The sequence below is a fragment of the Protopterus annectens genome, chromosome 6.part0, assembly GCF_019279795.1.
Source record: "Protopterus annectens isolate FY-2018-M chromosome 6.part0, PAN1.0, whole genome shotgun sequence".
Classification (NCBI taxonomy): Eukaryota; Metazoa; Chordata; order Ceratodontiformes; family Protopteridae; genus Protopterus; species Protopterus annectens.
Genome location: NC_056737.1, coordinates 473327599 through 473343783, shown reverse-complemented (window position 1 = coordinate 473343783; position 16185 = coordinate 473327599). Strand labels below are relative to the sequence as shown.

General features: G+C 43.5%; 1 protein-coding gene across 1 annotated transcript in view; it reads left to right on the top strand.

Moving 5' to 3' along the window:
* The window catches only part of INO80 (INO80 complex ATPase subunit), a 2478170-nt gene that overhangs the window by 661080 nt on the left and 1800905 nt on the right, over positions 1–16185 (top strand). Inside the window, exon 7 of the mRNA XM_044074204.1 lies at positions 2221–2391. Within this exon, the coding sequence (XP_043930139.1) occupies positions 2221–2391 (171 nt within the window). The remainder of the gene's footprint in view (positions 1–2220; positions 2392–16185) is intronic.

The following is a 16185-nucleotide window of genomic DNA, read 5'->3' as shown; positions in this document are numbered from 1 at the left end:
CAAGGACCACATTCTTCCAGGACAATTAATGATAAAGATGGACAACACCACTGTTATGTGGTATATAAACAAGCAGGGGGGTACACATTCGTACCCTCTTTGCAGACTAGCCATGGCATTGTGGAACACAGCCCTGAGCTATCAAGTACATTTGCAAACTCAATTCTTGCCAGGAAAACTAAATACACTGGCAGACAACTAAGCAGAAACCTCATGGACCCACACGAGTGGAAACTAGAACCAAGGATTTTCAACGTGTTGACAAGCAAATGGGGGAGTCCAGATATAGACCTGTTTGCCTCCCCCTAAAACTATCAGTTGGACAAATTCTGCACAAGGACTCCCCACAAACAAGCTTGGAAAGTGGATGTTCTGTCCTTCAGCTGGAAAAACCTATCAGTTTATGCTTTTTTTCCTCTGCCTCTGCTCTCCAAAGTACTACTAAAGATCAAACAAGACAAACCAAGTACGATTTTGATTGCACCAGACTGGCCACGCCAACACTGGTACCCCCTCTTGCGCAGTGTGTCACTGTGGGCCCCATGGCACCTGCCTCAGACTCCTACTCTATTGTCTCAGCAGTAGAACCAGATTCTGCACCCTCAACTTCAAACACTGAATCTAGCAGCCTGGTTAATTACATCATTTCTCCTTTACCATCCCTCAGTAAACCAGTGTTGGATATCATTTTAGAGGCAAGGAGGCCTAGTACCAGAAAGTCTTAAGGTGAAAAATGGAAAAGATTTTGTGCCTGGAGCCAAGCTCAAGGGACGAGCACAACAGTGCCCAATTTACCTCAGATTTTACAATACTTAACTGAGATGCTTCATAAGGGCCTGTCTTTCTCCTCCATCAAAATTCACGCCTCAGCCATCTCATCTCATTATAACACAGAACCACCCCTCTTCTCTCATCCACTACTTAAGTTCCTCAGAGGGGCCAAAAATCTACGACCACCAAGGAGAGCTCCAACTCCAGCCTGGGACCTCAACTTTGTATTGGAAAAGCTCACCCTTCCTCCTTTCGAGCCAGCTGCCACTGCGGACCTAAAATTCCTTTCTTTTTAGCAATCACTTCAGCAAGAAGGTGTCTGAATTACAGGTCATCATGGCAGTGGAGCCTCTCATCATCTTTCATGCGGACAGGGTGCCCCTCAGGACCAATCCCTCCTTCATGCCCAAGGTGGTATCCAGTGTGACCCTTAATTAGTCCATACATTTGCCAACCTTCTTTCCTAATCCACAGAACAAAGGGGAATGGATTCTGCACTCCTTAGACGTGCACAGACAACTTAGATTCTACTTGAACAGAACTAAACCTCAAAAGAAATCTGATCAACTGATGGTGGCATTTGCTACAGAGGGGAAGGCTATTTCAAAGCAAACCATTTCCAAATGGGTAGGCCATTGCATTCATTTCTGCTACAAACACCATGAAAACCTATCCCACAGGGGATCAGACCCCACTCTACCAGGGCTGCATCTGCCTCTACAGCCTTTCTCAGAGGTGTCCCTACCAGGGACATCCTAGAAGCTGCTACCTGGAGTTCTGTACAAACTTTCACCAAGCATTACCATCTGCCCCAATTTTCTCCAAATCCAGAGCTGGCTTTGCCACTGCAGTCTTGCAGGGCCTTTTGGCTGGTCCTAATTCTATTTAAATTCCTCCTCCCATCCTTAGCTTTGGGAATATACCCAGAAGTGATGACTGCAACAGTGAAACATGAAGAACATAGTACAGTTGTGTACACTTACCATAAATGTAGATGTTTGAGTGTATTCACTGTTGCAGTCCTGGTTACCCTCCCTCCAGCCCCCTTCTTTTTTTTGGATATACCTCGACTTTCCTATCTTCAAAAGCTTTTTGGTGTATTTGCTTTTTTGTTGGAGGTATAACCTTGTATATTTATAGATTTAATTGCTTCCCATTAAGGGGGCACCTGACATCTGGGGCAAGAAAAACTGATGTAATGGTGTTGGCTGCATGTTTTATACCCCTGACAACCTGATGTCATGGAAGAAGGGACAGCAACCGACACAGGACCCAAGACTTTGTTAATCAGGCCGACTGAGGGCTACTGCATGCAGATAACCCAAAAGTGATGAGTGCAACAGTGAATACACTCGAACATCTACATTTATGGTAAGTGTACACAACTGTACTTTGTGAAGATCCCCCATTTTGGAATCTTGCATTGGTAACTATTTTTTTTTTTTTCAGAGTATACTATTAAGTGATGACTCCTCAGATTCTGAATCAGAAATTGATGAAGATGATGAAGATGAAGATTATGAAGAAGAGTTTGTTTTGTCTCGAGATGAACTTCAAGACATGCTGCGATTGCATCAGTACAAAAAATTTCATCAGAACAAATTTGCCAAGGACAAAGATGTGAGTAAAGTGTTTCCTACCACAGTTTGATAAAAATCCTAGATCACTGCACTGGAAATTTCCAGTGGCAAAACAAGAATACTGCTTTTTACGACTTGAGATCAAAGAATCATAGAAAATATAAGGCAACTGGGCCAGGAGGCCATTAACACTGTGCAGTAATCAACCTAGTCCTTACCTCCCTTTTCAAATAGGGACAAGGCAGCCATACCATGGGGGAATTTATGAATGCCCACCCAATTATATCTTTGCCGTGAGAACAAAGAGTGAATTCATTCCAGAGAAGGTTTAGGAGCTGCATTACAAATTTCACTTCCACTCTGTTTTATGTAATTAGATTTAGGTCTTTGGCTCGTGTTTTTGTACGACTGTGTGATTCATGAAGGCCTAAGAGGTCTTGGGTTATTGTATCCCTTATGGCTCAAAATGCAAGGCATGTATCACCTCTAAAGAGTGTATAGGTTCATAGGTAGGTACTAGGCTATTGGCCCTAGGGCCTATATAAGCCTAGCCAAAAAGGTACCCTGGCTTTCGCCACCCAAGAAAATTATTTTCCTGTGCCCCTGTCGAGCAGAGCCACAGAAGTGATCCCCGGGGTGAATTTCCTATTTCCCATCCAATCATCAGGATTTTTCTTGAAGAGTGCTAATGAGGAGCTCTGTTTGACCTAGATAGGTAGTCTGTTCCAGAGTATGGGAAGTCTCTGGAACATGAATCTATCCCTCCAGCATGTTCTGTTTATTGTGGTGGCAAGGTTTAGGTCCCAACAGCGTGTATCTCGGAGGGATTGGGATTTCTTTAAGTGGAGCATGTCCAACAGCTCTGGGTTTTACATAGCTTTGTATGTTAGGCAGAGATCGCCTCCGAGTAGGCGATATGCGATGGAGTAAAGCTGGAGTTTTTTGAGACGGTCTGCGTAGGGCTTCTGTTTCAGGCCAGTAATCCTCTTTGTGAGGTATTTCTGTGGCCTTTCAAGTTGTTGTAGATGTCTTGTGAGGTACATACCAAAAGGGGCATTGTACACTCTAATGGGTCTAATGAGTGATGAGTAGAGGGGAACAATGACCTATTTTTTTCTGGATGAGAAACCTTTTGTGATGAGGTGTACCACGTAGAAGGACTTCTGACCACTGTGGCGATGTGATTATCAAAGGAGAGACTACTGTCCACCTGTGTACCATGGTCTCCTATCACACTTTCGGTGTTAAGTAGACTACCACCTATGTGGTAGTTCATGGGTGCAGAGTTTTTTACCAAAGGGGATGACAATACACTTTTTGTCATTGAGCTTCAAGCCATGGCTTTGACACCAGGCATCTGTCTCTGTGAGGCACTTTTGTAGGATGTCCACATTGTTAGGAGTTTTGATTTTTGGCTCCTGGTTTTCAGTCATGTGCAAACTTTGTTAGCCAAAGACCTTCTGTGTTAGCCTGTACTTCAGAGAAGTAGATACCAAACAGGAGAGGACCCAGGACTGAACCCTGTGGTACTCCACTTGTCACTGGTCTGAAGTCGGATTTGGAGTCTGCTACTTTCACAGTGTGGGTTCTATCCATGAGCCAGTTGGCAACCCATCTTGTGACATAGGGATTTATACCTAGTTTAGTGAGGTTATCTATAATTCCAGAGTGGGGAATGGTGTCGAAAGCCTTGGCGAGATCTAGATAGGCTGTGTGAAGCACCTTACCCTCATCTATGGCTTTGGTGACTGCTTCAAAGAGGTCTATCAGGTTTAGGCGACATGATCTGCCTTTTACAAACCTGAACTGGGTGGGGTCCAGAGTTTGGAGATTACCAATCTCTTTGTTTATGAGTTCCATGATCATACATTCCATGGCCTTGCATACCCGGCTTGTCAGGCTAATGCGGTGGTAGTTCCCGGTGTCCGTCGTGGCTCCCCTTTTGTGGAGTGGGATAACTGTCGCGGTACGCCATTCAGTGGGCACAAAGCCTGAGGTAAGATATAGGATACTAAATAGACCTTTCAGTTTAATCTCTGTTCTTTTCAGTTGCTTGATGTGTCTAGTGAGATACATCCTAAATAAGGCATTGCATTCTATGACAGGCATAATCAGTGTGAAATACAGTTGGTTAAAGACTTCTTTTGAGCTTGAAGATATATCTTTTGAAATTAGTTGTGGAAGGTAAAAGGACTGTCAAACCACTGCTGCAGCATGATGGTCAAATGAAAGGAAACTTGTTGGACGTGGGCTGTTGTCTACACTGTAAGCTGTAGGGTGGGATTGTTTATGAAATGCATCAGTATTTTTTTTTGGCATTTAATTCGAGTTCATCTGTAGTACAACAGTTAACAAATGTAAGCTCATGTTGGCATGCCTATGCATCAGAGGAGAACTTGAGGAAGGCAGCCAGTGTGCAATTATCCCCAAACTTGATTAACCAGAATCCTTGTTTATGATTTGTAGTTTAAAAACATTAGATGCCAAATCTCAGACTTTACAAGTCAGATCCTTGAGGTCCTCCGCTGGACACCTTCATGCACTATGAAGATGCACTCTCCCCTCTTGCTGTGTGGCTTCTGTCCTTCAACCAATTTGCAGTCCATCTATGCACTGGTCAATGAGGAGTGCATTTAAATTATTATGTTGGCATGAGGTATAGCATCACATGCCTTGATAAGGACAAGCTATGTTGTGTGAACAGTGTGCCCCCACTGTTTCACCCTGTCAAGTTTATTACATTCATCAGACAGAATATACCTTTACAAAATAAAATTAGTGGAGTCTGGTCTGATTTGATATCAGTGTTAATCCACTCCACTGTGATATGTTCCATGGCTTTGCATGTCTGAATAACTGATCTGCATATTCTGGGATAAAAGATGGGGCCACCCTTGTGAAGTGGCATCATCATAGCTGTGCACTATACCTAGGGACAAAGCCAATTATTGAGTTCAGGTTCATCCTGTATGCTGTTTATTAGGCAGCCAAGTATGTTATTAGGTCACATAGGTGATGCATGTTTTGTTTTGGAAAGTGCTTTTAGTGCAAATGTTCTTTGATGATAATTGCAGGTCAGAGACCTTCAGGGATCTGTAGAGTTTCTGTAGTTGTCTCTGAGGTGAAGGTTGTACTGAATTTGTTTGCTAGTATGTTGGAAACATCCACTAGATCCAAGTGGGTATTTCCATTTTGAATGAGCTCAGTTGTTGTTGTTGGTCTTTTGGCTTTTCCCGGTTAGGGGTCGCCACAGCGAAACTCCGGTCCGCTAATGATTGCAGTAAGTTTTTACGGTGCCAAGTTACCAGCACAATGCCCAACCTTCAATAAAGGCACACCCATTCACGCATGTCTTTCGGAAAGCCACTCGACCACAGGGAGGACATGCAGACTCCACACAGAAGGCACTCCCTGCACTCCAGCCGAGAATCGAACGGGAGAACCTCTTGAATGAGCTCAGTGCAATTTACAATTTTTTTTTTATCATTTGATTACTGCAAAAGTCCGACTGTGATGAACAGCATACCACTTTTCAGCAAAGGCCATGGGAGAAAAGCTCCACTTTTCGTAATAGTTGCAGTGAATTAATGCAAGTTAACATTGTACAGATAGAAAGACAAAATTACATACATTTTCATATGGCTGACAATAGAATAAATGTAAAATAAAAACATTACTGATCTTAATAGTGGTAGTAGAAATTATTTAGGGGGAGAGGTGGAAGAAAGTCTATTGAAGAGCAGCATTTTTGGAAGAAAGAAGTAATAAAGTATATGAAAGAGCATTGAGTCTTGGAGCAGCATGGTTTGGGAGGAGTATTTGGGAAAGGGCTAAAAGTGAGCTGGCACTATTTTGAAAGTTATGGTTGGTATTTTAACAGAAGAGATTAGTGAGGAATAATAGAAGAGGAAGTAGTACTCTAAGGAAAAGTAGGTTATGGGATAATGATGATTAAATTAGAGTGTGACAGGAACATATTCAAAACTTGGACAAGTGTTCTTTGACAGTAAGCTTGAAATAATAAAGTTTAGATATGAGCCTAAGGTGGAGAGGGATGGTATTCTATATTTTTGTTGCATAGTTTGCATAGAGTCCCTTGCAGTGTTTGTAGATCTGGTGGTTTTGAGAAGAGATTGATTACCAGATCTTATAGATCTTGTGGTGTAGTAGTAGTGGAGAGTAGAAGCTGAGCAGATAGAGTCAACTGCATATTGAATTATAGAGTTTCTCTGGAGGCAGTGTGAAGGGAATTGTGTGTATATTGTATAGGATTGATCCAAGAATAGAGCCCTGTGGTACACCCATAAAGACTGTAAGAAAAGTTGAATAAGTTTGCCATTTAACTGCCTGAAGTCTACCAGAGAAGCAGTTATGGAACCATGGTAAAGCAGATTAAGAGAATTTAGGGAGGCAGGTTCTCCTAGAATTTTTTTTTTTGAGGCATGGTGTTGAATGCTTTTGATAGATCAAGGAAAAACAGGAAACATGGTGTTATTTGTTCCTTTCAGTGTTTATATTGTTTGTAAAGCTTAGAAGGGCAGTTGTGGTACTATGTTTGGGTTTAAAACCATATTGGGTATCTGTAATGTGATTACTAGTAGTAAGATAATTCATGAGTTGTGAGTGAATGTATTTCTTCAGGATCTTGGCTAGTGGTGAAAGTATAGCTATGGGCTGATAGTTAGAAAAATTTGTGGCAGAATCTCCTTTGTGTGGAGGAATGATAAATGATTTTTCCAAACTTCCAAACATGACTTTCCGTTATGGAGTGGTTAGTAAGAAAAGCTATTGGGTATAGTGATTCAGCTGCAGTGGTAAGATATTCTGCAGGAATGCTGTCTGCCACTAAGGTAGAGTGTTTAAGCTTTAAAATATGTTTTTTATAGTGTAAATGGGAATACATTTGAAAAAAAAGGAGGGATTAATGTTGGTGGGAATTGTATGGCCAGAGAGACGAGTTATTTTTAAGTAGAGTCAGAACACATTGGATAAAGTGGGAATTGAATTAGTTAGCCATTGAGCCTGTGATATTGGTAGTATTATGTATGGGGTGGTAGATTGACCTGATTTAAGTACTTCATTGAAGTGTTTCCAAAAGAGTTTGGGGTTCCTGTGTTGTCTTCGCTATAAGTTGAAATAGTATGTTTGCTTCTCAGTTTTTATTTTGGCCTTAGTAAGATTTTTCCACTGTCTGGCAAAGAATGATTGGAATGTATTTTTATCAGTGGCTCCCATGCTGTGTCTCTTTGTAGATTAAGTTTCTTGTTTCTTTTTATAGCCATGGAGTAGGGTTTGATTTAATTATTTTAATTCTGATGGGATCTTGCTGATCTAGTACATTTAGAAAAGCTGAGCTGAAGAAAGTGCCCATGTCATTAAGTGGTAGAGTCTTGAGGGGATTCCAGTAACATTATTTTAGTGTTTCATTGAAAATATCTTTGCAGAAAGTGGTTAGGTTGTGAACTTTGTTGTAGGTAGTAGTTTTGTTTATACTGAAGTTCTTCATGTTTCACTGTTGCAGTCATTACATTTGGGTTATCTGCTTGCAGTAGCCCTCAGTCGGCCTGATTAACAAAGTCTTGGGTCCTGCGTCAGATGCTGTCCCTTCTTCCATGACGTCAGGTCGTCAGGGGTATAAAACATGCAGCCGATGCCATTACATCAGTCTTTCTTGCCATGCAGTGCCCGAAGAAGTTTGCAAGTGCCGGTCAGCCGACTCCTAAAATTTTCGTTTTCGAGTTTCAGAATCGAAGTCTTCAACTAAAGCTAAGTACCCCGTTGGTGAAACTTTTTCTTGCTCCTTACTGATGTCAGTAAAAGTTAATAATTTCATTACTTGTGGAAAGCAAATACCTCACAAAAATTTTAATTCGTACTGTATTCCTTGCCTGGGCCCTGACCACAATGTACCTTACTGTCGGTTTTGTGCTTTATTTAATCAGCGCACTATCCGTCATCAGTATATTTTTGCCTCTAAATATTTCGGTTCTCTGTTTAATTATCCAGAAATGCCATCGGTTCGCCATCCGACTACCCGGATTCCAAAAAAACCGCAAAGATAAAGACAGTGACAGGCCGCTTAGGTCCAAAGCTGCCGACGACGCTTCTCCTAAGCCAGTCGCCAGTTCACTGGTACTCAGTGAGGCGCTTTTGCAGCCCCTGATACCTGCTACTTCTGATTCGCAGGCCTCTACTGAGACCCATTCGGCATCCGGTATGCCGCGAGATGCCTCAACTGTGGAACCTGCGGATGTCTCTATCTTGGATGGTTCCGGAGCCGCTCTGCAGGCACTGGCTTCTGAGAGTGTATTCAGGCGTACGGACTTGCATATTAAACCGATGCCTCCTTCTTCTTTTAGGCCTAAATCTCGAACCATGCCTAAGAAACCGATGCCCAGGCCACATGCTCAGGCCTCTATGCCTAAAAAACAAATGATAAGAATGGCTGAAGATCTTATAACTTTAATCAGGGGAAGCCAACCTCCCCCTTCTAAGAGACCTAGGACTGAAGTCGTTTATGAATCTTCTGACCAGGATTCTGATTTTTCTGATTCTTCTGATGATTGGATTTGCCCATATCTACTTATGAGGATTCTGATGCAGAGGACTCTATTCCCTCTGCTTGCCCTCCAGAGGATTTTTCTTTTGGTGAAACCTTACAATACTCTAAGGGAACATTTCCACTAGGAAAGCCAGGATTTTTCTGATTCAAAAAAGAGGCTTAGGGATTTCATACTCCTGCTTCAGCATAGACCTTTAGCTATACCTCCTGTATTAGACCTTGTTGATGATGCTTTTTCGGAATCTAGTTTGGCCCCTTTGCCTCCTGCTCCCAGAAAACCTGACACATATTACAGGGTTCCTGATTCACACAAGTTTCTTTTTAAAAATCCTATTGCGGATCCAGAGACTGTTTCACAGGGACCCAAGGGCATTAAGGCTTCTACTGCTAAAAATCCTACCCCTTCTGATAGAGACTCCAGGGCGCTGGATAGATGGGGTAAGAAGGTTTACACTTCTGCAACCTTGGCTATTAGGGCTTTAAACTGCCAGTTTCATATGTTAAAGTATCAACAACATGCTATTGGGTTGCTTAAACAGAAAATTATGTTGATTCCTGACTTTGCTGAAAATAAAGAATTACTGGATGTAATGCAGTCTGCTGAACAGGTTGTTAAACATACTTTGCAATGTGTATTTCATTTATTAGAGGCCTCTTGCAGGGCTGCTGTTACTGGGTCTGTGCTCAGAAGGCATGCTTGGCTTAAGGAGTAGTCTTTGCCTGATCATGTTAAAGCTAAACTGTTGGATGCTCCCTTAAATCAGGACCATCTCTTTGTCAACAAAGCTGAGGAAGTTCTTAAAAAGATGGAAGGTAAAGCTAAATCTATGCAAACTGTTAAAGATTTCTTACAAGTTCAGCCTCCTAGATTTAGTAGACATTGGCCCTTTCCAGCTCCTTCTAGGTCTTCTCAAGCCAAACCCAGACACAGCAGAAACCCCAGATTTCAGTCCCAGGGGACACACAAGACTAAGCAGTGGGGATTTCCGCACCCAAATCTGGGAGTAGTAAGACTCCCCCATGGGAAACCGTCTCGACTTGTTTTTAAAACTTCCAAGCACTTCCCAACTGAATGCTCCTTTAGGCAGAAAGATTGGTCTGCAGGCCAAAAACTGAGAACTCATTACCCAGGACAAATGGATTTTAAATATAGTGTCCCAAGGATACAGATTTCACTTCCGCATGTTACCAACACCAAGCGGATGGCCAGATCTACCCCCAAATCAGTGGGCAGAGGCCCAAAATAAAGTACTCCCTCTCTTAAGTATGGGGGCTATTCAGTTGGTACCAGAAGAGGAAAGGGACAAGGTTTCTATTCTAAACTTTTCCTGGTACCCAGGAAAGACAATGCATGGTGTCCTATCCTGGACCTTTCTACTCTAAACACCTTTCTGGTGATTTCAAAATGCTGACTCTTCACCAGCTGCTTCCTATGCTAGGCAAAGATGCATGGTTGGCAACACTAGTCTTAAAAGAAGCATACCTGCACATCCCTATCAGGGAGTCTTGCAGAAGATACCTATGCTTCAAAGCAGGCTACATGCACTATCAGTTCTCTGCACTGCCCTTTGGCTTATCTACTGCGCCCAGGGTATTCACAAAGTGCCTAGCTCCAGTCATTGCATTTTGCAGGGAAAGAAATAGTCAAATATACCCATACCTGGACGATTGACTAATTCAGGCAGAAGGTCGGGACATACTTTTGAATCATCTGGCCTTTGTTCAAAGGGTGCTGACTTGTCTGGGGTATGCCATAAATGAAAAGAAATTACACCTGGTACCCTGTCAACAAATTATATTCCTGGGAGCAAGTTTGAATACTACTTCCCAGATGGCTTTCCTCATGCCAGAGAAACAGATTCATTTGACAACCTACTTCAAACAAGTGGCCACAAAAACCCAGCTATCTGCAAGGCAATACTGTAGCCTTGGGGTTCATGGCCTCCTGCATTCTTCTATTTCCATATGCAAGGCTGCATATGAGGAAACTACAACGGTATCTCAAAAGCTTATGGTGTCAACATTCACAGGATCTAGAAGCAATGATTCCTATCATAACTTGCCTACTCCTAGACTTCCTTTGGTGGGCAGAGGACTGCCACCAAAACAGGTGACTACCATTCACACAACCCTAAACATAAGCCCAAACCTTAACAACAGACGCATCAAACTATGTATGGGGGGGTTCACCTGGCAGGGAAGTGCTTTCAGGGCAAATGGAACCCAAGTCAAATGCACCTGCACATAAATCGAAAGGAAATGTTAGATGTACAGAATGCTCTGACAGCCTTCAAGGACCACATTCTTCCAGGACAATTAATGATAAAGACGGACAACATCACTGTCATGTAGTACATAAACAAGAAAGGGGATACACATTCTTACCCCCTCTGCAGACTAGCCATGACATTGTGGAACACAGCCTTGAGCTACCAAGTGAATCTGCAAGCTCAATCCTGCCAGGAAAACTAAATACACTGGCAGACTGACTAAGCAGAAACCTCATGGACCCACACGAGTGGAAACTGGAACCAAGGATTTTCAACATGTTGACAAGCAAGTGGGGGAGTCTGGATATACACCAGTTTGCCTCCCCCCAGAACCATCAATTGGACAAATCTTACACAAGGATTCCCCACAAGCTAGCTTGGAAAGTGGATGCTCTATCCTTCACCTGGAAAAACCTATCAGTTTATGTCTTTCCTCCTCTGCCTGTGCTCTCCAAAATACTACTAAAGATCAAACAGGACAAGCCAAGGACGATTTTAATTGCACCATACTGGCCATGCCAACACTGGTACCCCTCTTGCTCAGTGTGTCACGCTTGGCCCCATGGCACCTGCCTCAGACTCCTTCCCTGTTGTCTCAGCAGGATAACCAGATTCTGCACCCTCAGCTTTAAACCCTGAACCTAGCAGCCTGGCTAATTACCTAATCTCTCTTTTACCATCCCTCAGTAAATCAGTGATGGATATCATTTTAGAGGCAAGGAGGCCTAGCACTAGAAAACCTTACGCTGCAAAATGGAAAAGATTTTGTGCCTGGAATCAGTCTCAAGGGATGAGTGCAGCAGTGCCCAATTTACCGCAGATTCTACAATACTTAACTGAGATGCTTCATAAGGGCTTGTCATTTTCCTCCATCAAAATTCATGCCTCAGCCATTTCAACTCATTACATACAGCACAGAGCCTTCCCTCTTCTCTCACCCACTGCTCAAGCAGATGTTCTTCGTGTTTCACTGTTGCAGTCATTACACTTGGGTTATCCTGCTGGCAGGCTACCCTCAGTCGGCCTGAATTCCAAAGTCTAGGTCCGGCATCGGTTGCTGTCGCCTCTTCCCCGACATCAGTGCGCCAGGGGTATAAAAGATGCAGCCGACGCCATTTTCTTCTGTCTTTCTTGCCGCGCGGTGCCCGAAGCATAATCAGTTCGCAAGTGCCGGTCGGCCGACTCCTGAGATTTTCGTATTCGAATTTCATATCCGAAGTCTTCATTAAAAGCTAAGTACCCCATTGGGGAAACTTTTTTCTTGCTCCAGACTGATGTCAGAAAAAGTTAATAATTGTATTTCTTGTGGGAAGCAAATACCTCATAAGGACTTTCATTCTTACTGTATTCCTTGCCTAGGCCCTGACCATGACGTTGCTAGTTGTCGGTTTTGTGCTAGATTTAAGCAACGCACTATTAAGCGTCGGTACGATTTTGTATTACACTATTTTTGCAGAAGATTTAATTATACCATGTCGTCGGATAGCCACCCGGCTACCGGAATTCACAAAAAACGCAAAGAAAAAGAAAAGGACAGGCATCCGAGGTCCAAAACCAATGACGAGGCTTCTTCTAAGCCAGTCGCCGGTTCTCAGTGAGGCGCCTTCGCAGCCCCTGATGCCCGCTACTTTAGACCCGCAGGCCGCTACCGACTCCCACGTGGAGTCGCCTAGGCAGCTGGAAGGTCAAAGTATTGGACCTTCGGAGACTATTCCCTCAGATGGGTCCGGAGCCACTGTGCAGGCATTGGCTTCTGAGGGTGTTTTCAGACCAACTCAATTATACATTAAAACGACTTCAGCTTCAAAGGCAAAGGCTAATGCACCCTTAAAGACAAAGAAACAAGTACAACAGTGTCATGGACAGGCCTCCATGTCCAAAAAACAGATGCTCAAAATGGCAGAAGACTTAATTACTTTGATCAGGGGTTCCCATCCCCCTCCTGATAAAAGGCCTAGGCAAGAGACAGAATATGAATCTTCAGATCAGGTTTCCATTTCATCTGATTCCTCTTCTGATCAGGAATACTCTCTTCCTCCCTATGAGGATTCTGATGCTGAAGAATCTATCCCTTCAGCCTCTCCTCCTGAGGATTACTCTTTTGGGGAAACCTTGCATACCATGAGGGAGCATTTCCACTGGGAGAGCCAAGATTTTTCAGAATCTAAGAAAAGGCTGAGAGATTTCCTTTTACTACCACAACACAGGCCCCTAGCTATTCCACCTGTGTTAGACATTGTTGATGATGTATTTTCAGAGTCCAATCTGACCCCTGACTCCTTACCTCTAGCTCCTGTTAAGCCGGACAGGTACTACAGGGTCCCTGACTCTCATAAATTCCTTTTCAAAAACCCTGCTGCTGACCCAGAAACCATCTCTCAGGGTCCCAAAGGGGTCAAGGCTTCCGCTACAAAAAACCCTACCCCCTCTGACAGGGATTCTAGTGCATTGGACAGATGGGGAAAAAAAGATTTACACTTCCGCTACCTTGGCTATAAGGGCTTTAAATTGTCAGTTTCATATGCTCAAATAGCAATATATTATGACACTGCTTAAACGGAAAATGTTGACAAATTCTGAATGTGCAGAAAACAAAGAAATGCAGGATTTATTGCATGCAGCTGAACAAGTTGGAAAGCATACTTTGCAATGTGGTTTTGATTCTTTGGAGGCCTCCTGCAGAGCCGCTGTTACGGGTTCGGTCATTAGGAGGCATGCTTGGTTAAAGGAACAAAGTCTGCCTGATCATGTCAAAGCAAAATTATTAGATGCCCCATTACAGGATGATACTTTGGAGTTAAAGCAGAAGAGGTGTTAAAGAAAATGGAGGACAAAGCTAAATCTATGCAAATGGTTAAGGATTTCTTACAGGTTCAGCCTCCAAGATTTAGCAGACACTGGCCTACAAAGAATTGGTCCTTTCCAGTGTCAGACAAACCACAAAGGGGCAGATACAGACGCCCAAGAGGCAGATCCCAGCCCCACGGTTCGTACAGGTCTAAACAATGGGATGCTTCTACCTCCAAAAGTGGAGAAGACAAATCACAACCATACAGGAAACAGTCCCAATGACTTCCCCCTGCCTGCACCAAGCACTTATCTTCTGGCAGCACCTTTAGGGGGAAAACTAGCACTTTTTTCTCAAAACTGGCACATAACCCAGGACAAATGGGTCCTAGACATAGTGTCGCAAGGCTACAAGTTTCACTTCCATACCCTGCCAAGGACAAATGGTCGGCCAGACCTGCCAAAACATCAATGGGCAGAGGCGCAAAAGCAAGTATCATCCCTCGTGGACATGAGGGCCATTCAACAAGTACCAGAGCAAGAGCAGGGACAAGGATTTTATTCAAGACTGTTTTTGGTACCAAGACGTGGAGACCAATACTGGACCTGTCTATTCTAAACACATTTCCGGATGTAACAAAATTCAAAATGTTAGCTCTACAACAACTTCTGCCCATGCTGGGCAAGAAGGCTTGGCTTGTGACTTTAAACCTAAAAGATGCATACCTGCATGTCCCAATCAGACAAACATGCAGAAGATACCTCAGATTCAAAGCTGGCTCAATGCACTACCAATTCTCTGCACTGCCCATTGGCTTATCTACTGCGCTCAGGGTCTTCACAAAGTGCCTGGCACCAGTAATTGCATTCTGCAGACAAAGAGGAATACAAATATATCCTTACTTGGACTGCCTCATTCAAGCAGAGAACAAGGACATTCTACTACAGCATCTGGCATTTGTAAAGAGATTTGTAACAGGGCTAGGGTACACAGTCAGCGAAAAAAAATCAAAACTAGTACCCTCTCAAGAGATAATATTCCTGGGTGCAAGCTTAAATACAACTGCCCAGATGGCTTATCTCACGCCAGACAAACAAAGGCAACTGACTACCCATTTCAACCTGTTGGCAACAAAGGCCCAGTTATCTGCAAGAAAAATTCTGCAGGCTTTGGGCTGCATGCCATCCTGCATTCTACTAATTCCATATGCGAGACTGTATATGAGGAAACTTCAGTGGTACCTAAAAAGTGTTTGGACTCAACATTGCCACAGCCTGGAAACAATAATTACCCTCATTCCCTGCCTGCAACAGGAGTTTCATTGGTGGGCGAAGGCTTGTCACCAGAACAAGGGACAGCCAATTACCCCCAGCCAGGCAGACATTAACAACGGATGCATCAGATTATGCCTGGGGGCTTACATGGCAGGAAGATGTATTCATGGCACATGGTCCGCAAACCAAATGCATCTACATATCAATCAAAAAGAGATGTTAGCTGTTCAGAATGCCCTGACAGCCTTCAAGGACCTACTTCATCCGGGACAACTACTGATAAAGACAGACAACACCACAGTCATGTGGTATATAAACAAGCAGGGAGGCACTCATTCTTACCCCCTTTGCAGGCTAGCCATGACTCTGTGGGACACAGCATTGACTTACCAAGTACGTCTGCAGGCACAATTCCTGCCAGGAGAGATAAATACTCTGGCAGACAAACTAAGCAGAAACCCCATGGAACCCCACGAGTGGAAATTGGATCCACAAGTCTTCAGCATGATAACAAGGAAATGGGGATGCCCGGATATAGATCTATTTGCCTCTCCTCACAACTACCAACTAAAAAGATTCTGCACAAGGACTTATCACAGACAAGCATGGAAAGTGTACGCCCTCTCTTTCAGCTGGAAAAGCTTAGCAGTGTATGCCTTCCCTCCACTGCCTCTCCTCCCCAAGGTACTCCTAAAGGTCAGACAAGAGAAGCCAAAGATGATACCGATTGCTCCAGACTGGCCCCGCCAGCACTGGTTACCCAATCCTAAGGAACTTGTCTCAATGCCCGGCTTGGACCTTGCCTCAAATACCTCATCTACTATCCCAACAAAACAATCAGATACTGCACAGCCAATTAAAGACCTTAAATCTGGCAGCATGGCAAATAATGTAGTGATACAAAACGCGCCTCTCACTAAAGCTGTAATGGATGTCATTT